Raw genomic sequence first — 21,625 nt, 5'->3', positions numbered from 1 at the left:
TTGTCTCATACCCACTTTTGGTCTGAGGCAGAAAACCGTAAATATTTGATTCATGACTGTTCTAAATACTGGGAAACGTTTACTCCTTCTACATATGTGTGCGTGAGTGTGTGTGTGTGTAGATATGAATCATACTGTGGGAACAGTGTTGTCTCTGCCCCACTCCTCTGCAAGACTATTTATTGCTGCATAATGGATATGTATATTTTGGGGTACATGTGATAATTTGATACATTCATATAGATTGTAAAGATCAAATCAGAGTGACTGGGACATTCAATCACCTTAAATAAGTACCTTTTCTTTCTGCCAGGAACGTTGTTTAATGTCTCTAGTCTTCCTGCTTACATCGTATATTAACCATTCAGAGGAGTTTAGAGGAGAGTCTAGGCTAGATATTAGTGGAGAATGATAGAATTGACCGGAGTAGGGTTTATACTGTTGTATTTTTACCTTGCCATCCACCTCTGTCTCTTTTTTTACTTAAAGAAGAGAAGATTCTAATACTTGTTTTTAACATGCTGTGAGAGATATAGAGGAGAAAGCAGCTGAAAGCAGCGGATGATTGTTAGTACTGGTACTCATCTTGCTTCATAAATCACCCCTTCAGGCCCCTTAATCATTTAGGTTGTTATTCAGCTCCCCGTGACCTGTCAGCATGCTCCTGGTCAGAGAAAAGTGATGGCTGTATTCCCAGGGCTATCTCGTCTCCTCTCTACAGGGAGCAACCGCCACTCGAAGCTCCCCTGAGCACACAGCCCGAGATTACTTGCACTTGAGGCTGCCGCTGCCTTCCATGCAAGGGCCTATTTAACTTGCCCTATGCCATCATGCTGGTCTCCTGACACTGGAAATGCAGCCTCCTCACAGAACATCTGTATGTGCATGAACCTGTCTTCCACCTTCTCAACGTTCCAAACAGCAATGAGCTTGAATATTTGCTGCCCCAAAGCCCTCCTTAAGTTCAGAAAGTCTCTTTACTGTGTTTTTCTGTCCTTACTGGTATTTCGTACCCTTCCCAGGTTATTGACATGTGTCCCTGGGTGTGGAATGTTCCTGGTCCTGTGAAGTTAATTTCCAATATGTTCTTATTCCTCTTCTTGATTTCTGTTATAAAATGGGGTTTGTGTGCTCATGAGAGAGCTCATTAACCGTGTATTGAATGAATGGAGGAATGAATGAATAATTTTATTTCCTGGAGCCATGATTCTGAGCCACTAAAAAAGACACAAGTGTTGAGGAACATAACAAGCACAGAGCCAAGAGTCAGGAGATGTAGGTTCCAGATATGGGTTTTCTGCTAATGAACCTGGGAAGTCTCTTATCATCCCTGGGCACTGGTTTCTTCATCTATAAGATGAAAAGCTTGGTCAACCCTGGTGGGATCAAACATTTCAAACACAAAGTTTCCTCTATAAATTTTTTAATGAACTATTTCAGGCTGGGTGCAGTGGCTCATGCCTGTAATCCTAACACTTTGGGAGGCCAAGGTGGGAGGATTGCTTGACCCCAGGAGTTTGAGATCAGCCTGGGCAGCATAGCAAAACCCTCTTTCTATTTAAATAAATAATAAAGAAATATTTCAGATGTAAAAAATGTATGAAAGGTAAAGTATGAATACCTAATGCTTACCACTCTGTGGAATTTCCTCCCAAGGTAAAACTTTTTATTTTAGTAGCTTTTGATTTAGAAAATGGATGACAACAACTAGCAATAGCACTTTCATAAGAATATATCTTGTTACAAGAATAGCTATACTTAAAAAATAGTACATATATGATTAAGACACATTGATTAGTTTATGGCAATTCTTAATGCAAATAAAAATGTATAATAATCCTTGCTTTTGTGGCCCAAAGTAGTGTTTCTGAATAGCACGATCTACATTGCCATGTGCATTTAAAAAAATGCCAACTTTTGGCTGTACTTCTGATCTGCTGAATAAACATTTCTAAAGCCTGGGCCTGTGATTCTGCCTTTTTATCAAGTATTCCAAATGGGATTTAGAACTTGAGTTTTAGATCTCCTTGGTCTACAAAGTAGGTTGATACTTCATTTCTATATCATGACAATGAGTATTTCTTTAAAAAGTAGCTTCTGTGGTTCCTTCTGAGTATTTTGGAGATTACAGAGATTTTATTTATACCCAATTTTCAATAATATATCTATTGCAAAAATAAGTTATGCTGGGATTTAGGTAGGTAGATGGGAAATAAATGTCTCTACCCAGTGTTTCCAAGACTCCTCATAGATATTCTGGAATTTAGATTCATTTCAAACTTTGGTGTTGGTCATGCTGGCATTTCTGAGATTTTATATAAATTAACAATACAAGTCACGTCAGTATCAGAGACGGCCATGGTTCTCAGGAACCCTGCCCCCCAGATTCTGGTTCCATAGGCATAAGAGCCAGAAGTTAAGGAAGCTGGGTAACCCACAGAACAGAAGTTCATCTCACAACCATCCCCCCATTCATTACTCCTAACTGTAGTGTCAAATGATTATGAGCGGCTTTGGCCAATAATGACAGCTCTACGGGATTTCATTTTTAAAAGCCTGTATCAAGCACAGATAAAGTGCTCAGTACTGTGCTGTGGACCATGGACCATGTAAGGAAGATTAGTTCTTCTGAAAGTCCTTGCACTTTGGAATGGAATCCAGATTTTAATAATTTGGTAATTAACTTCTGGAAGGCTTACTTTACATACAGTGCCTTTTCTTGGGCTCTGTGAATAACCACTGTCAACTATATTCATTACTTTGACATTCATTTATCACCCTCCTATGTCCCGGTCTCTTTTCTTGGGTAGAAATGTGTGTCAGTCATATTTCTTGCTCTCATGAAGGGCATGGCCTGTGAGATAAATAAATAATCAACCAACCAACAGTGAGTGATAATAGAGGCTTGCATATTGCTGTAGTAACCAACTCTGTGGGAGGATATGGGAAGCAGGAGTTGGCTTCACTGTGTAGAAGTGTGAGCAGATATTTCAAGAATAAACAAGAGTTCACCAGGCAGATGGTGTGGGGAGGGCATTTTAGGCATAGGGAATAGCAAATGCAATTACATGGAAGTGTGGAAAACTATGGCATGTTTAACTTGCATGTGGGGGAGTTCCAGAAATATCCTTTCGTGAGCAGAATTTAAGTGGACTTGCCGTGAGAACAAATGTGTTTGTTACATGGTGTTTTAGATTTTGCATTTCTGTATTGTGGTAAAATATACATGACATAAAATTTACCATTTTAGGCTGGGCGCGGTGGCTCACGCCTGTAATCCAAGCACTTTGGGAAGCTGGGGCGGGCAGATCACCAGCCTGGCCAAAATGGTGAAACCCCGTTTCTACTTAAAATACAAAAATTAGCCGAGTGTGTTGGCAGGTGCCTGTAATCCCAGCTACTCGGGAGGCTGAGGCAGGAGAATTGCTTGAACCTGGGAGGCAGAGGTTGCAGTGAGCTGAGATTGCGCCGTTGCACTCCAGCCTGGGAGACAAGAGTGAGACTTCATCTGAAAAAAAAAAAAAAAAAAAAAATTACCATTTTAACCCTTTTTAAGTATACGGTTCTGTTGCATTAAATACATTTACATTGCTGTACAACCATCACCACCATCCATCTCCAGAACTTTTTCATCTTGCAGAGATGAAACTCTGTACCTGTTAACTTCCATTTCCCCTTCTGCTCAGCCCCTATTATTTGTCTCTATAAGTTTGACAACCCTAGGGACTTCATATAAGTGGAATCATAGAATATCTTCCATTTGTCATCAAGATTCATCCATGTTGTAGCATATGTCAGAATGTCCTAACTTTTTAAGGCTGAATAATATTCCGTTGTATGTATGCACCACATTTTGTGAATCCATTCATCCATTGATAGACATTTGGGTTGCTTCTACCTTTTGGTTATTGTGAATAATACTGCTGTGAACATGGGTATGCTCAGATTTTGTATCTTACTGTCTAAATTTTTAGACTCTCACATAATACATGCAAAAGGACTTTCTGAAAACCCTTTATGAGACAGTACCTTTGGTAGAAGTGCTTATGGTTTTGTTACAGAGATCTGCTCACACTCCTGAAACCAAGACTGTAGACAGAATATGATTGGAATGCCCAGCAGCACTGTCAGAGTCCACTTTTAAATTTCCTGTGATCATTTGCAAGAAGCGAAGCTCCAAAGCTCCTTCTAGAAAGGTAGTGAACACAGTCAAGGACTTACAGAGCCTGGCATACTGTTTGCCTTTGCAAACTGAATCCTCTCCCCTTGGTGAAGTTTCCTCTGAGCACCTTGACTCATAAGCAGGTCTTGGCTGACTCACTCAATGTAAGCATTGCAGAGACAGTGAGAAGGACTTGGCAAAATGAATTTTATGGTTAAGAATGAGGGAGACCTGCTTCCTATGAAGCAGGTGAGAGAGTGTATCACCAGCCAAATTATTTCTGGCTAAGGTGACTGAAGAACCAAGGATCCTGTTTTCTCTCTCTCTTTATTGCTTGCTTGCTCTCCCTCTCTCTCTCTCTCTCTCTGTGTATGTGTGTGTGTGTGTGTTAAAAATCCATGGATATGTTAATATACATATATATTTTTTAACATATATATATTATATGTTAAAAATCAGGTATTTTCAAACATGCAGGGATTCTTTAGGGAGCTACACATTTTTGTGAAAACAGACTGTTAAATGTGTGAGGAGCATCTGATGGCCCCAGCCCTTCCCCTGGACTCTGAGGAAGTAATTCTATTCCTTCTGTTTCTGAAGTACAGCCTCAGGTTCAGGGCTGGCCGGTCCCTTCATGAGATGCCCACTCTGCTGTTGCAGACTTCTGGCTTCCCCTTCTTGGATACTCAGTGACCAGGATGGAGATATATAGGGTTAGGAGGCAGTTAGGCAGTTTGGGAAGTTGGGAAAAAGGAAGCACTGGGGTGTCAGGAGATGATTAGAAATGAGGCTGCTTATCTGTCAGCAGCTTTCCAACTTCTCATCGATGTTCTTACTCATGTCTTCCATTGAGTGTTCACTCCTGGCTCCTGTTGGATGCTCTTCCCAGCTTCCCCTTCCTGGACCTCACTGACTGGCACAGCACATTAAGTTCCAAGGCCACTATTCCAAAACAAGGTCCCAAGGCTCTGTTTGTGAAACTCTAAACACTTTCCCCTGGTCTTTCCAGTCTGCAGGTGGTGTTCCAGGACTTGCATTGTTTTGTTCCCTGAAAGGTCAAGTCCTGTAGGGCTTCATCTGTCCAGGCTGGTGGGGCTCTGGCTGGCAAAGCAAATGCATCAGATCAGCCTGGCCATATTTAGGGAGGGCCAGGCCCATTGGCACACACTGCAGGGCTGGCATGGGCTTTGTGGGAGGCTGGTCTGAGCCACAGACGGTGGCACCAGCAGTCTTGTTTGTTCTTCAGCCCCTAGCAAAGCCTGAGCAGATTGGATTCCTGTCCTGTGGAACACAGATGCTTCCTCCAGAGCCCACCTGCCCAGGCAGTGCTCCACCTTGGAGCAGCACAGTCAGTTTGGGAAAAAGGAGGACTTGTCCCTGAGAGCCTCTTCTCTTCTCCATTCTTGTGGTTACTCCATTATCTCCCCTCTGTCCAAATTCATTTTCTCACCCCTCAGTGAACACAATAACATGTTGTCCAAGTGAAGCGTAATTGCAATATAAACAAATGGCTTAATGATAATAAATATTCAAGCATTTTCAGATACTTGATTTCCTTTTATTTTCCTAGTTTCCAACATAATTGCAAGTTAATTTTAATTTTTCTGTTGGAAAGGGTATGGGACATCTGACCAACAGGCAGGTGGGGAAGATGCAGAGTGTGTCCAACCTAAGAGTCCTTATAAATAGCACTCAGGCAGTTCTGGCAGCCGTGATGGGACCTGGAGGCCTATTTCCTGCCTCTCTTGTCCATCTTCATTTTGAAGGACTCCAGAGCATTCCACCAGCTGTTGTAAGGAGCACCTGTGTTGTCACCATCATTGAGATTTTGGGAGAAATCATTTGGTCATGCTTTTCCCTGCAGTGACTGTGCCCACAGACCCTATAAGAGCCGTTGGGAACTATGTGCATGGTGATTGAATTAGAGGCCTGTTTCCAGTTCTAAAGAGAAAGTTCAGTTGCACTTTTGAGTTCTTAAGACAAAAGTATTCAAAGGCATGGCCAAACCTGCCAAAATCTAACTGTAGAAATAGATAAGCTTTCAGATACACAAGCAAGGAGCTGGCTGGGTGCCTCTTGCTATGCTTGGGTAAGAAATCATGATTAATAAAAGCCACAGAGAGAGTGAAACCAACAGGGAGGTGGACCAAGCAAGAAAGAGAGATATGGTCAACTACAACATTCTTCCAAAAATATAAGACATTTAAGGTTATGGCATAGCAGGCAGTATGTTCTCTAAAGCCAGGACTGGGGAGAATGATGTAGTGTTTTGCAGAGGTAGGTACTTGATATTTCTGCTTTGATTTTGTTGTTAGAAAAGAGACGTATATGGGGCATATGAAAGTGATATACCATAAGAGACCAGAGACAATAAAACAGTTGAGGTCCAACCTGTCTAGGGTAGGTTTTGTCCTCTTCTGGGTGTTTCTGGGACTCTTCAGCCTTTAATTTCCACCTGAGTGCATCAGACACACTCTTCTGTACTCCTTTCGCTGGCAGGAGCAGCCTGATTTTAGTGACTCGTTCAGAAGGGAGGTGCAGCTGGAAGGTTGTGTTTATTAAAGCCCAAGTGACTGGAGGTAAACGCAGGTGTGGTCAGGAAATGTAGCTGGTTCACCTCTCAGTAGGCACAAGGCCAAAGTCAGCTGACTTGCAGATTGTAATGCTGGTTCTCCCACCCAGAGGTTATTTGAGTTCATCCGGCACTGCAGCTGAGCAGAATGCTGCAGTCAGGGTGACACACTGCAAACTGGAGCCATGTCCTTAAGTGCATGCCAATCAAACCAACTTTAACCTTCACTGGTTTGTGGCTGCTGACCTACAGAGGAATTTGTTATATGGCTGAGGTCCTGTCCTACCTAAGCCAGACTCCAGTGCAAAAAAAAAATCCTGTCAGATGCACCTCTTCTTCTCTGTCTCCATCTCCCTCTCTGCCTCCTGTTTCCCCTTTACTCTACTGTTCGTTGGCCTGGGGTTCCTGGGCTGAAGCAGTTTCCTTCTGTCTCCGTGTGTTTGCTGCTCTGGTTTGCTCTTCTTCCAGGGCCCCTTGGTAAAGAAGAGCTGCTGACAGGGTAGAGTGGAGGTGGGGAAGTGACTACCAGACTGCGAGTGATATAGGTTGTGGTCACCAGTGATGTAGGTTGCTGTCACCAGGACACTCAAATCAGCTGTGACCAGAGCCTGCAATGACAATGTGAAGAAGGATCTCTTACCTCAGTTAGTGAGGTCCTATTCTTGTAGAGACAAGAATGTTTCTTGTAGAAACAGATAGCCAAGAAGTATCAACAATAACTCTGTACAGTGGAATAGAAGATCTGAGATTTTAGTGAAAAGGATAGACTCAGGACAGTAGGCAGCTCTAAGTTGAGTTTGTAACATCAGAATATTAAAAGGCACAGTGAAGAGAAGGTTCCGGATTTCTAATGAGATTTCCAAAGTAGGCTGTGTTTTTATCTCATTAGGATGGATTAAGTTCATGCCTATCAACACTAACTGTAGAAATAATTAGGTTTCAGATGCACTGTCAAGGTGTTTGGTGCCTTTTTCCAGGCTTGAGTGGCAACATGGTAGGAGAAAGTCTTGAGTATAAAAGGTCCCAGAGAAGAGATGTGGGTGGGCTTTGGGTCTTGTGTTTCTTAATTTTTAATCTGTAGCCCAGATGTTTGATTAGAGAGCTTGCAAGTGAAGTTTGCTAGGTGCTGATAGTAAGATGGGAATCAGATGAAAATGGTTTTAATAAACTGGAGAAGTGCTCAAAATGAAGTTCACTGAGGAGAATGTAGAATTATACCACCAGTTATGAATAGCTACACAAGTGTAAGAGATGGCTATGAATGAACAAATGTACCAGAAAGAGCTGAGATTGAGGATGACGCCAACATCCATCAGCAGTATGGGTCTGTGGTTGGAGCATCCCTGTCTAGGACTACAAATAAGAGTTCAAAACACAGGGGTTGTCACTATATACCCCATGAATATGTACAATTATTTGTCAATTAAAAATATAATTAAATAAAACTTAACAAATAAATGGTTTGTGAGGCCATGTCTTTTCTAGATGTGCCAAAATCTTCAGGCTAACAGGGCTGTGGGTAGACTTGTAGACTGACTCACAGATAAAGGAAATTTGAAATTGAACTTGTAGAGAGTAATTTAGAATTCATAATTATCTTTCAGTGTGTAAAAAACCCTGATGTGAAGATTGGTGCCAGCTGTTAGTCTTTGCTGAGGATGGAATGTAGTTTCTGCAGCCTTTGATGAGACACTAGGAATACTTGCCTGACCATGGAAGTCATTAAATGATAGAATGAGTTATTGAGGGAAGGTTCTGATTTTTTATGGGATATTCCAAGTAGACTCTGTTTTCATCTCATGAGGGTAGATGAGGTCCATCTACCCTAGCTGATGGCTGAGAAGTGGTATAGACTATTCAGAGTCCCGTTCCTAACCCAGAGATTCCCTGAGACGTCCACCTGCTTTTACATCCCCCAAGGTGCTCCCTGCCCCCAGGAGCTGTTCCCCACACCTGTCTGGGGACCTTTTTTCCAGGCATGGGCTAGCTGGGTCTGTATAGATGCACTGATCTCATCAGATTGTACTTTCTTTTTGTTTTCTTTCTTGCAGTATGAGTTTAAAGCCAAGAACATCAAGAAGAAGAAAGTGAGCATTATGGTTTCAGTGGATGGAGTGAAAGTGATTCTGAAGAAGAAGAAAAAGGTAAGTGGCTCTGAACCAGAATCTGAGGTGAAGAGGAAAGCAGGGGAGGTAGGCATGGGCCAACTTTTTCTTCTGGGCCTGCCTCCAGAGAGAATCCCTCCCTTATCTGGCAAGCTCTTCTGCTTTGAGCAGCAATGGTGCTGACAGGCTGCAGCAGAGCGTAGGGAGAGGCGAGGCCAAAGGCCTAGTCACCAGTTGGCTCAGTCAGTCGTGGTACCCCAGGTGATGGGAGTCACCTCCTGTTATCCATGCCTTCAACTCCCCTCCCCATTTTCATACCTTTATCTTTGAGTTTTGAGTCCTGATGGTAGGAAATATTTTCAATTTTAGTGAGAATAGCAGGGTTCAGTGGGATTGGGCAGCGAGAGGAGGCTTCCTCAGCAGCTGTCCCCTTCGACTGCAGGAGCATCCTTCAGTCCCACCCCAGGTGCCATTGCAGCCCCCTCCCTTGTGTGTCCTTGCATCCTCCTGTTGCAGCCCATATTTACATTGTCTCTCAAGACCCAGCCACTGCTGCTGCTCCGTGTGCAGGGATGGTGGGGTGTGGCCAGGTCGGGAGGAAGGGCAGGGGGATTGATCCATTCAGCGTGAGTTGGGGAGAGACAAGCAAGTGAGCATATGTTGTTTAAACACTTGTCTGTTTTGTGCCAGTTGTATGTGGTTGCGGCAGGTAACATTAACCCCTTGGAAAGGCTAGATTCGTGTGGTGGGAGGATGTGTGTTTTCAAAAAGAAACAGAAAAGAGCTTGGCTGATTGAGGGTATATGAGGAGCCCTTTTTGTCCCTGTTTCTCAATTCTGCTGATGTTTTTATTTTTTATTTATGATGCCTTTGTTTTACATTTATTGATGGTAGCACCATATCGTAGTCCTCCATAGACCTCCTGAGCTTCTTTTGGTTCCAAATCTCAGTTGCTCTTAATTCAAATGGAACTTAAAGCAGACCTTGAATGTCGGGGCTAGAGGGAGAGAGTGTGGAGGTTATGGAAGCAAAGACAAATGAATCATAGTAGGCAACATAAATTTGAAGAACCATATAGCTGAGAGGGATCTTAAAGGGGACTTGTCATATCAATCCAAGGGCTTAAATCTTGTTTATAATGTCCGTACAAGGAGCATTGTCCAGTGTATGATTGGACATCTGTGGCAGTGGGAAATTTACTACTTCCTGAGGCAGCCCCTTTCCTCTCTGGATGGTTACAAAGGTCTCTTACATATTAATCCAAAACTTGTTCTTTCACGTTCCCTCAGTACTTTCATTGGTGGTTTTAGAAAGTGTTTTATGGCTATGATGCTGCAAGTATGTAGAGAAAAGATAAACTGTTTATAAAGAACCACCTTCTTCAAAATTCACAAGTATAGGGAATTAAATGTCTTTGCCTTTGTAAGCCTTTACTGTGTGCATGGGCCCCATCTTGTTCTTCCTCTGGGGACATCTGTTTTGCTGCTTCTCCTCTCACATGTATGTACAGAGTGGACAGTCACGGGACAGTCTTTAGAGTATTGTCTTCTAGAAGTTCCTGAGCAGGACAGTTGCTGAAGCAAGCTGAGGCCTGTCAAGCCCTGGGCCTGTTAAAGAAATCATGGATGACAACAATATGAATTTGAGCAAAAGATATCCTCAGGAAAAAAAGGGCTAATTTTGTCACGTGTGTAAGATTGCTTTCCTCAGCAATCCACGGCTGACACTCCCAGAATCTTCCCGCCACCCCACTACACATGTACTTCTGACTGACATATCTTTGTTTGCCCTTCCTTCCTTCCTTCCTTCCTTCCTTCCTTCCTTCCTTCCTTCCTTCCTTCCTTCCTCTCTTCCTTCCTTCCTCTCTTCCTTTCTTTCTTTCTTTCTTTTCTTTCTTCCTTCTTTCTTCTCTTTCTCTCTCTCTCTTTCCCTCTTTCCCTCTTCCCTCTTTCCCTCTTTCCTTCCTGCTTTCCTGCTTTCTTTCTTTCTCTCTCTCTTTCTTCTTTCTTTCTTTCTTTCTTTCCTTTCTTTTCTTTCTTTCTTTCTCTTTCCTTCTTTCCTTCCTTCCTTCCTTCCCTCCCTCCCTCCCTCCTTCCTTCCTTCCTTCCTTCCTTCCTCCCTTCCTTCTTCTTGATGGAGTTTCGTTCTTTTGCCCAGGCTGGAGTGAAGTGGCGCAATCTTGGCTCACTGCAACCTCCACCCCCTGGGTTCAACTGATTCTCCTGCCTCAGCCTCCCGAGTAGCTGTGATTACTGGTGCCTGCCACCATGCCCAGCTACTTTTTATATTTTTAATAGAGACAGGGTTTCGCCATGGTGGCCAGGTGGTCTTGAACTCCTGACCTCAGTTGATCCACCCACTTCAGCCTCCCAAAGTGCTAGGATTACAGGCATGAGCCACTGAGCCCAGCCTGTTGACTTTCGATTAGGTTAAATGTAAACACCTGCTGTCTTAGGGGCTGCTCTGTCCCTTTCAGGTATCTTCATACACCTCTGTTGTTGTCCATCATGGGGCAACTTCATAGTTTTGCCCTTAGGGCACAGTCTTCTTTCTCACCTCACTGTCTCTCCCATGTACCTTTACTACATATGGTGGCTTCCCCACTGTGCATGTGAGAAAACTGAGATTGGATCACATGATGCAGTGTGTGCTGAGGTATCACTTGGAGAGAAGCCTCCCTGCCTCCACTAAGCACATGAAAGCCAGGCTGAAGTAGCATCTCCCTGAGGGAGTGCATGGGACCTCGTGACTCACTTTGAAACTACGTCCTGGGTAATCTCCAGTGTGGCTTCACCGTCCTGCTGGCCCAGAAAAAAAGATGGTCTAGCAGGTCTTTCCTAGATCTAACTATTCTGATGCCAGGCTTGGGAAAAGGGAGCCGCCCATCTTGTTTCCTGCACCCACACTTGGTGTCCATTCCAGGACCGTGGCTGTGATTTGAATAACGCCTTTAACCACGGGGTTCATTTTACACCGTCTCTGACAGATGAATGCACCTTAACAGCAATCAGCCTTTTTGTCATCTTGTTCTCATATGACAGTTCTCTGGTATCTTAATGCTACCACCACACTCAGACACATGCACACTTTCTCTCTCTCTACTTATAGAATTGAGAGAGGTGAGAGTAGACATGCTATTGTGTAAATGCACAATTTTCTCCAAGGAAATGGAATACTTGGCAAATTTCACTGCACCATCATGATTAGGTTAAGAACTAGAGCTCTTTGCCAAGTAGCTGTAGGTGTAGAGACAGCCATAGCCTGTATTCAGCCGTGAAGCAATGGTTCCATGTACAGCCTGAGATTGCCCACTGATTCGTTGGTGCTTGTGCCAGGCTAGTGGGTAAAAACGTTGAACAGTCCTCTCCTCCCACAATTAGCTTGTTGATTTTCACTAGGTCAGTGTGACAAGCTGGGAGGAACACTCAGCCCAGATGAGAAGACCTGGGTTTCAGTCCTGGCTCTACCCTTCCTGGCCTGTGGTTCTAAGCATGTTATTTTGCCTTTCTCAGCTTCAACTGTGAAGAGTTCAATTAGGTGATCACTTTAACTTTTCTAACTTGGATACTCTGTGCCAGCTCTGGAACCATGCTTTTTGGCGTTTGTGTGTATATATAGGTCACCTATATGTATTTAGGTCTTTGAGAATCTACTGGACTACCAAAAAAAAAAAAAAACCCCACAAAAAACAGCCCCTGGAGTCTGAGTGGGTCATATGTTGTTCTTTCCCAATCTTCTAGAGCAGGAGGGGACCCTCTGAGGTCCAACATCCCTGAGGCAGCCATCCCAGCCTCCTCTCTCTCCCAGCCTGTCTGTAACTGGTGAATGGTGATGTGTTTCCTGGCTGAGAACTGTGTTTACAATAAGTCCTTGCCCTCCAGTGAACTTTGTAAGCCCAGCACTTGCCTGGGCACCAGACACATGTAGTATGTTTTCAGTAATCGTGGTTGTTCACTAGCTGCTTGATTGAACATTATTTGTGTGTAATAATATCATTAAATTATGAGAAAATAAATACTTAGCAATGGGATCAAATGAAGTCTCGTTTGTTACCTTTATCATATTGTCTTCCCTCTTTTCCTGTCAATCTGCCAGTTTAAAAAGAAAAAAAAAAGGATGAGATTCTTTCTCAAATATAGGAAGGCTTCCATAAAAATTGCTAATTCCATAGTGTTAATTGTAGGATTTGTTCAGGTGACTGTAATTTCAGGCTCATTATACTAGTGTAGGCAGTGGCCAAATATAATCAACTCTCATTGAGATGTAAAAAACATCTTTTTGGTTATAATAACAAATATCTAAAAATGCTGTCATCTTGAACTGATGCCAACAGATAATGAATCTCAATTCTTTATGAATCTTAGGTTGAATTTGTGATGTAAACCCAGTTACTAAGATAATTAGCTGTACTTTGATGTCTCTCAACCAGTACATTTTCTTCAACTCGCATCTAGGCTCAAGTAATTATCTTTTCCATGTATATATAATGATTAGTTATTATAATAGTGGAATCACGCTATAGCACCATTTGCTAGGGAGTGGAATCCTGAATAAGAAGGACTAGTCTTGAACTTCATCCAAGGGATTTTTCTAATAAAGGACTCCAAGGGCTTCAGTTTTATATGGTTTCTCTTATGAACCAATAACTCTGTTGGGATCCCCTAAGGCAACATTCTAAAAAGGCTCCACCATTTTCATTAACAAATATTAATTGTGTGTCTACCATGTTCAAGGATCTGCATAGGTTACATAAGGATATTAGATATGAACCCTTCCCTGCAAAATTATTCTTTGTCACTGTATGCACACATAGGTCTATTACAGGTTTCATAAGATTGCATTGTAGTTATTTATCTCTTTCCCCCATAGGTTGTTAGCTTTAGGGGGCAGGGGCCATGTCTTCCCTCAAATCTTATTTCATCTGTTTGGAAAAGTAGAAGACCAGAGGGAGCAAACTGATGTAAGTAATTACACACTAAGGTGATAATGAGAACAGCTAATAGTAATAGCTAACACTGATGTGGAGTACCTGCTATTGCCCAGGCCTTGTCTGATACATGTTTACACTTAACAAATCCTCACAACTGTCCTATTAGGTAGATACTATTCTTATGATTGTTCAAAAGCAGATTGAGCAACTTGCCTGAATCTCAGATACTATCAGTGGTGAAGTCAAGGTTCGAAACTTGTCTTGCTTAAATCCCAAGCAGGTTCTTTCCACTGCTCTGTTGCTGTGTGTGTGAGTGATATTTTTGGATCCCTTTGGATAATAACCACTCCATAGGAAATGCCTAATTAATTAAGCCAGAGTCTTTTAACTCCTAACCTGTACTCTGTCATGGGTGTATTACATCACAGGGAAAGTATGTTCCTGCCCAAATAGTAGTGCTGGTTACTATGGAAACACAGAAGTCAGAACGAATTAAGAAAAGGAGGCACTCAGAATTATAGAACCAGAATTTAGGAGACTTAAAAAATGATTTGGCCTGATCCTCTAATTGATTAGATGTAGCAACAGGATAAGAGAAGTCTAGTGACTGTCCCTGGGACCCCCAGGTAGTTACTGACAGCCAGAGTGTGAATCTAGGCCCTAAACTTCATCCAGTCTTATTTCCACCATGCTGTGTTTCTTGGCCTTCTTTATTTTCTGCTACTTTAAAAACAGGCCTATTAGGAATTGTGAACATCGTGGGAGGATTTATTACTGCTTCAATTTTGAAATGCACGTTCCTATATCCATAGGTTATACCTGAAGGAGAGAGATAGCTTTATTTTCAGTATAATCCCATTCTATCTAGAAGCATGGAGAACTTGTCAAACTGAGTTTATATGGCCTTTGTAAGTTTTTTTTTTTAAGTCACCACTGCTATTAGGTGCTTGAATAATGCTACATGAATAATGGTGAAGCTTGCAGGCTTTGTGATATGCCTACTGATAATTTCTAGTAGGGATAGGAAATGAATGTCAGTACAAATTTCTCCTCTACTTTAGCATTCCTGAGGAAGGGCTTCAAAGATGCCATATCCATTTCCACATGTCAGAAAGAGAAAGGACCACTGCGATAATTATTCCTGACTCTGTTTTCTCTTCTTGGCATGGTTCCAGGAAGACCTACCTCTAAACCAGTTCCCATATAACATTCCTTGCCAGGAGCTTTTAGAATGATAAAGTGGCTGTGAATTTCCATGGAGGACTTGACATTTGCACTCAACAGATTAAGGAAAGAGAAGGTCCTATATCAAAGATGTGCTTACCCCATTCACTGGTCTTACAAAAAGCATACAGAGCAAGCCCTTTATCCCCTTCCTCTGTGGAAAGCAAAGAACTTCCTGGCAGTGGACAGTGAAAGACTGATTTCATCATTTGGAGTTGCAGACCATGGGACTGCAGGTAGAAGAGTTGGATTTTATCTATCACTGGACTAGGTGGCCTTGGAGGGAAATAAGTCAACTTCTCTGAGCCTCAGTGTTCACTTTTAAGGTAGAGACCAATTTTAGTAATCTAAAAGCGTTATATAGTTCTTTCCCTAAATGGAGGAAAGGACTTTTTTCCCCATATCAACTATGAGAATGAAAAATGAAGCAGATACAGATGACTTTCCTATATCTTTGCTTTCTCACCTTCTCACTTTCTGTGTTAGTCTAGGTCCTCTGAGAAGCAGATGCCAAGACAGTGTTAAACGCCTGTGGGAGAGAAGGGGGAAGCATCTGAGAAAGGCTGGGAGGGCTGTCAGGCTGCAGGGAGGCCTGCCCCTGAGTGCAAGAGAGAGGGGAAGAAGGAAGGAAGGTTAGCAAAAGGCTCTTAGACTGCAGTGCAGTCTGAGGAAGGCTTGGCAAGGTTTCAGGGTGTCCAGAAGCCAAAGTTGTCTGTCGGGTTCCCCACATCTCCCAGGGACGGGTCTGCCTTAGTATCCCTTCATTCTCAGTTACTGGCTGGAGCAGTCTGTGGAAAGCATAGCTCCTGAATCAACATGCTGATGAATTTCAGAGTGCAGCAGCTGGGGCTTTTGGGTGCAACTCCCTGTAACTGGAGGTCTGTGGCGTACACCCTATGATCACACCTTCCTTTCTCACTCCAGAAAATGTTTACTAACCGAGATATGAAGTTGAGCCTTTCTTCAAGTTAAGCTACTCCCTCTATCTCACTGACTTTTAAAAATACCCTGGAGTAAGGAATTCATAAACAAAGAGAAGAGGGGAAGGGAGGAGATGGCACAGAGAGAGAGACAGATTAATAAACTTTAGTTTAGAGACCTCCTAAAAGGCTCAGCAGTGCCATGGGTGTCCTTAGCAGACACGGAGGGCATAGGAGTAAGAGAAAGGAGTTACACAGATCCACATATAGAGTTGGGGCATGGCAGAATGCCAGACAGTTGCCCCTAGGACTAATTAATCTGCTCCACCAGGTACTCCCTCCCCACTCACATTTTTTTCTCCATTTGCTTTATTTCTGGAGTGAGTGAAGAGGCAGATCCTTGTCTCCTTGAGCATTTAGCATATTGGCCTCGCCACTGCTGCTGCTGCTGCTGCTACTGCTAGTGCTCCTGCTCCAGCGGGAGCCCTGCCTGAGCCTGGACTCGTGGTGGAAGGAGGTTGAAGACCAGTCCTGCTGGTGCCCAGTCCTGCGGGTTCCCTGGGCTGTTTTTAGTAAATAAGCCTGTGAAGGGCCCCCTTACCCCAGAAGGCACTCAGAGAGGTGCTGACAGCTTTAGAGGTGTGTGTCCCCTCCTTTCCTCCTCTCTTTCTCTTCCTCTTTCCTTCCACTCCCATCTGAACTGAAAATGTCATTTCCTGGCATATCATGGAGACCACAGCTGATCCTAGACAGTGAGTAGCAAAACTGAAATTTCCCTCACACAGCTACCAAGACTCCAAGTCTGTATTTTCAAGGATTTTTTTTAAAAGGAAAAAAAAAAAAAGACTTCAGAGACAGTTAAACTGAGTTTGGCTGTAGTTATTGCTCAGTAATACATTCTGTCCTATCTATTTTTGAAGCCAACTTTGATTTATAATCCCATAGGTCTGGGAAATTTGTTTTTCTTCCTATTTTTCTTCTCATTTCAAATTTTTTTTTCTAATTGTTTTTCCTTAGAAGAGTATTTCCATATAGAAAAGTGAGGAGGAGCTGGTTTGTTTGTGTTGTTTTGTTTTTTTCTTTGAAATACTTGCAAAACAGAGGCAATAAGAGACACAATTTCAGACCAGGAGACAGGAAGAATCAAATTGTTCTTGATTTAAGACATTGATGACAATCATAAAGTCATGTGAGATACGTGAAGCAGGGCCTCCCTCTAAGTTAAGCCATTCATTATATTGCATTGCCTATGAATTGTGCCAGAGTAGTAGAGTCAGCACTAGTCCAAACATCAGAGAATTTGTTTTTACCCTTGGCTGAGCTGCTAACAAGGAGTGACACCTTGCTTGAGTGACTACACTCCTCAGGGTATTATTTGAAAGAGGTGCGGTGTGGGAGGGGTGGAGACCCTTTAGTTCTAAAGTTCTTGGACTGTCATTCAGGCCTTGAGGAGATTGGGTTAAAAAGCTCCAACAGTGGCTGGGTGCGGTGGCTCACGCCTGTAATCCCAACACTTCGGGAGGCCGAGGCGGGCGGATCACCTGAGGTTAGGAATTCAAGACCAACCTGGCCAACGCGGTGAAACCCCATCTCTACTAAAAATACAAAAATTAACTGGGCATGGTGGTGAGTGCCTGTAGTCCCAGCTACTCGGGAGACTGAGGCAGGAGAATCGCTTGAACCCGGAAGGCTGAGCTTGCAGTGAGCGGAGATCGCGCCACTGCACTCCAGCCTGGTGACAGAGCGAGACTCCGTCTCAAAAACAAGAAAAGCTCCAACAGTATTTGCATTAGCTTCTTGAATAACCAAAACATTGGTGAGTCCCTGTTACTCCCCAAACCCGTTGAGTTATCTTGATGATTTCCTGATCTCTTCATAGATTTAATAATTTTCATCCAAGGATGAAGGTCTGTGAAGTGACAGGACTAGATTTTAATGAGATCTTCAGAAAAGGAAAATTAGTAAGTTGGTGAAAAGATCTTTGTGGTTTTCTCCCTTTTCAGGACATTCTATATGGGTGCTGGGACCTCTTTTAAATGTAAAGTATGTTTTGGCTTCTGTAGACCCTGCCAATGCTCATTCTTATTAAATTAACCCAAGGTGCCCTGGGAGGTTTCTCTGTCCTATTCACATCTGCCAGAGAAAGAAAATAGTTGTTCTGTATTATTTTGCCTCATTATTCTTTCCTTTTAATGAATGTCTTAGTTACATTCTATAGAATTGCTGAGAAGAGTCTTGCCCAGGTTAGCTTTGATAAAGGAGGCGCATCCCAAGGCTTGGAGGAAACATGAACTGGTGCCCAATGCATCCTCTCCCTCAGTGTTGCTGCCAGTATGAGTGGAAATAGAGTCACACGTCACAAAAACTGTCCACCGTTACTGGGGCTCAGCCTAGACTCCACTTAGGATTTGATATTCCCCAAAGAGAGGAATCGATTGGGTAGAGTTAGATCTTTTTACCATAGAGCTCAATGACTGGGTGATTTAATGCCAGCCCCTTGCTGGCTCCCCATGGTCGGTCAGGTGGGGATCCTGACCCCAGACAGTCATGGCCAGATTAGCACAGTTGGCTTCCTCAGATGCATGCAGCATAAACCAAATCACCCTCGTTCAGACCCTCTTTGGGGCTGCTTTCCTCAGAAGGGAACAGGACATGTGGCTGGTTGGGGTTTCACAGCCTCTTTGGTGTATTGGGTCATTGGTTCCTCTCAGTCACTTTGAAAATCACACCAGAGCTGCAAGGACTGTTGGGAGCAGACTATCCTGATGGTAAGAGCATGAGAGAAGTGAAGATGCATTCTCTCAGGAGCAAAGCACGTCTGCTGATGCCCCACCAAGTGTTTAAGCCACCGCAGCCACTTCCTGAGTATGCTGAGGTGGGCCCTTGCCTGAGACAGTGGTTAACAGGACCGTGGTCAGTTAGCTCTCTTTGAAATGTCAGGGGACCTCCCTGTGCCAGGCCTGAGACTACAGAGGAGTGTGTGGTGTGTGAAAGAGACCTTCCGGTTGAGGATTTCAGTCCAGTCTTTCTTTGGTGTATAGCAGTGGCTCTCAACCCTAGGGTCACATCAGAACCACTTGAAATGTTTGTTAAAGCTACAGATTATGGGGCCTCACCTCTGACCCACTGTATTCATGTCTCTGAAGAGGTGGAGCTGAGGCAATTGTAATTAAAAAAAAAAAAAAAACATGATAGATATAGGAACCAGACTTTTGCTTCTGGGAAGACCAAGTAGATGCACTTTACCCTATTCCTCCTGCTAAGTACAGCTGAAAACCCTAGACATTATATATAAAATCAACATCAGAAGATTATGAGGGGGATGCCGGGCGCGGTGGCTCACGCTTGTAATCCCAGCACTTTGGGAGGCCGAGGCGGGCGGATCACAAAGTCAGGAGATCGAGACCACAGTGAAACCCCATCTCTACTAAAAATACAAAAAATTAGCCGGGCGTGGTGGCGGGCGCCTGTAGTCCCAGCTACTCCGAGAGGCTGAGGCAGGAGAATGGCGTGAACCCGGAAGGCGGAGCTTGCAGTGAGCCGAGATCGTGCCACTGCACTCCAACCTGGGCGACAGAGCAAGACTCCATCTCAAAAAAAAAAAAAGAAGATTATGAGAGGGGGAGAGAGGGCAGCCTGGCTAGGAACCTAGGGACTCACAAATTACATAGTTGTGAATTCCCTGGGTTTCTTTTCACCTCATATATCCCAGATGCAGAGCTGAAGAAGCTGGCAACTCACACATGCAAGTGGGAACAGGCATAAAAGCCCCAACAAAAGCCTGCTCTCTCCAGCCACAGAGGAGAAAAGGGGCAGCATAACAAGGCAGAAAACTGTCCATAATAACCACTCTCTTCCAGCCAAACAATCCACGGAAGACCAGCCTCACCGCCACCCAGGCCCCCGTGACTGAGCCGGAGCCCAGGCTTCCACCCTTGCTGGGCTGTAATGAGATGCCCCAACACCCCCTCCAGGTGGTGCCACAGAAGGCTGAGAAGGGTGCCAGGCTCTTCTTCCCTGCCAGCTGGTAATGAGTGTCCCACACCACCCTTCTCGCTCCTGTTTCCCATATGGTGTCTGTGGAGAAGCCACACTTCCACCACTGACCTGCAGTCATGAAGCCACTGACCGTGCATGTTGTCAGCGGATGCCATGTGGGAACTCCAAGGCACTCCTACCCCAGCAAACCAGGGTGGTGTAATTGGAAGCCCAGTGGGGACCTAGAACTCCCACCCATACCCAGCAGTAATGAGGATCAGCAGAGGCCGAGTGGGAACCCAGCCTTAACTCCCTTCTGGGGGTAATAAGGTGGCATCTACTCCTTCCCCTATTTAGTGTCACAGTAAGACAGTGAATGCAGAAAGTTTAAATAACATCTAGAGTCTTACAATACTCAAAATGTCTAGGCTCCAGTTGAAAATCACTCACTATACCAGGAATGAGGAAAATCTCAACTTTTGTGAAAAAAAGACAATCAATTGGTGCTAACACCAAGATAACAGAGATGTTAGAATTATCTGACAAAGATTTTGAGAGAGCCATCACAAAAATGCTTCCATGAGCAGCTACAAAAACTCTTAAAACAAATGAAAAAGTAGAGTCTCAGCAAAGAAAAAGAAATAAATAACCAAATAGAGATATTAGAACTGAAAAATATAATAGCTAAAATAAACTCAGTAGATGGACTCCACAGCTTCATAAACATTGCTAACTGCATTAAATTAAAAGTGCAGGTAGAATATGTGGTCATGGCTATAGATGTGACTTAATGTAATATGTCATAAAGATTTTGCCCTGAGATCAAACCATCTTTTAAGCATATTATTATATTTTGCTGTTTGAAGGACTACTATAGAGAACAATGATATTGGATGTTTACAATATGCATGCAGATATTTGGACTTTAACTCTGAAGAATTTCAGTGCATCAGTTGGGAACTAGCCTAATGTGTGCTCATTATGAGATCATTAAAAAAGTGCTATAAACCAATCTGCTGGGTTAGGAGGAGTATCATGGCTGGAACATTAAAAGGCGGTGTCTCTATACCATGCTGATCAGGGATCCAGTTCTTTTTACCAGGTTTTGGGGGGATCACTGGTAAGTAGAATACATACAAAGAAAATTCACTATGGTAGCAGGTAGTCTGGAAAACTTATCTAGTGAGGGATGTTTATAAAACCTGGGATTATTTAGTATAAAAATGTTCTGGACTTGCTCTGTTTATGTATTTGAAGGGGTTCTTGCTTAGAAAAGAGACTAGTCTCCTTCTTTGTTGCTTCAAATAGGTAATTCGTATATTAAAATTCTATAGGGTAGTCAGTAGCAATTATAGGAAGGTATCTTTTTAAAAATATATTTAGTTTTTGGCTGTAACTGAAGTTTTGTTTTCTATAAAACAGTTTGATATTGGATGTTTTTAAACCAGTCTAAAATCCACCTCTATGGATTGTATTGGTGTTTAATCAAAATTCAGGGATTAAATGTTGTGTGTGTGTGTGTGTGTGTGTGTGTGTGTGTGTGTGTGTGTGTGTGTGTGTGTGTGTGTGTATGTGTGTCTGTGTGTGCACGTGCATATGTAGTATGGTGTTTGGGTAAAGCTGCTGACAGTGCTTCTTCCTAATGTCACTGTAAGAGCCTGGACATGATCTCCCCTAGTCCCTGGTGGGGGCCTAACAAGCTCCAAAGCCCAGTATGTTTAGAGAGTGGACACC

General features: G+C 43.3%; 1 protein-coding gene across 4 annotated transcripts in view; it reads left to right on the top strand.

Annotated features, from left to right (window-relative positions):
- The window catches only part of LOC116473317 (uncharacterized protein C1orf226), a 312,082-nt gene that overhangs the window by 207,370 nt on the left and 83,087 nt on the right, over positions 1–21,625 (top strand). For all 4 annotated transcript variants that reach the window (XM_058441986.1, XM_032161143.2, XM_058441988.1 and 1 more), the window contains one exon: positions 8,786–8,878. In XM_058441986.1, coding sequence (XP_058297969.1) covers positions 8,786–8,878 — 93 coding nt within the window. The remainder of the gene's footprint in view (positions 1–8,785; positions 8,879–21,625) is intronic.

Source organism: Hylobates moloch, unplaced genomic scaffold (assembly GCF_009828535.3).
Source record: "Hylobates moloch isolate HMO894 unplaced genomic scaffold, HMol_V3 SCAFFOLD_8, whole genome shotgun sequence".
Taxonomy (NCBI): Eukaryota; Metazoa; Chordata; class Mammalia; order Primates; family Hylobatidae; genus Hylobates; species Hylobates moloch.
Note: the sequence above shows the minus strand (reverse complement) of the source record. Positions and strands in the feature narration are given on the sequence as shown.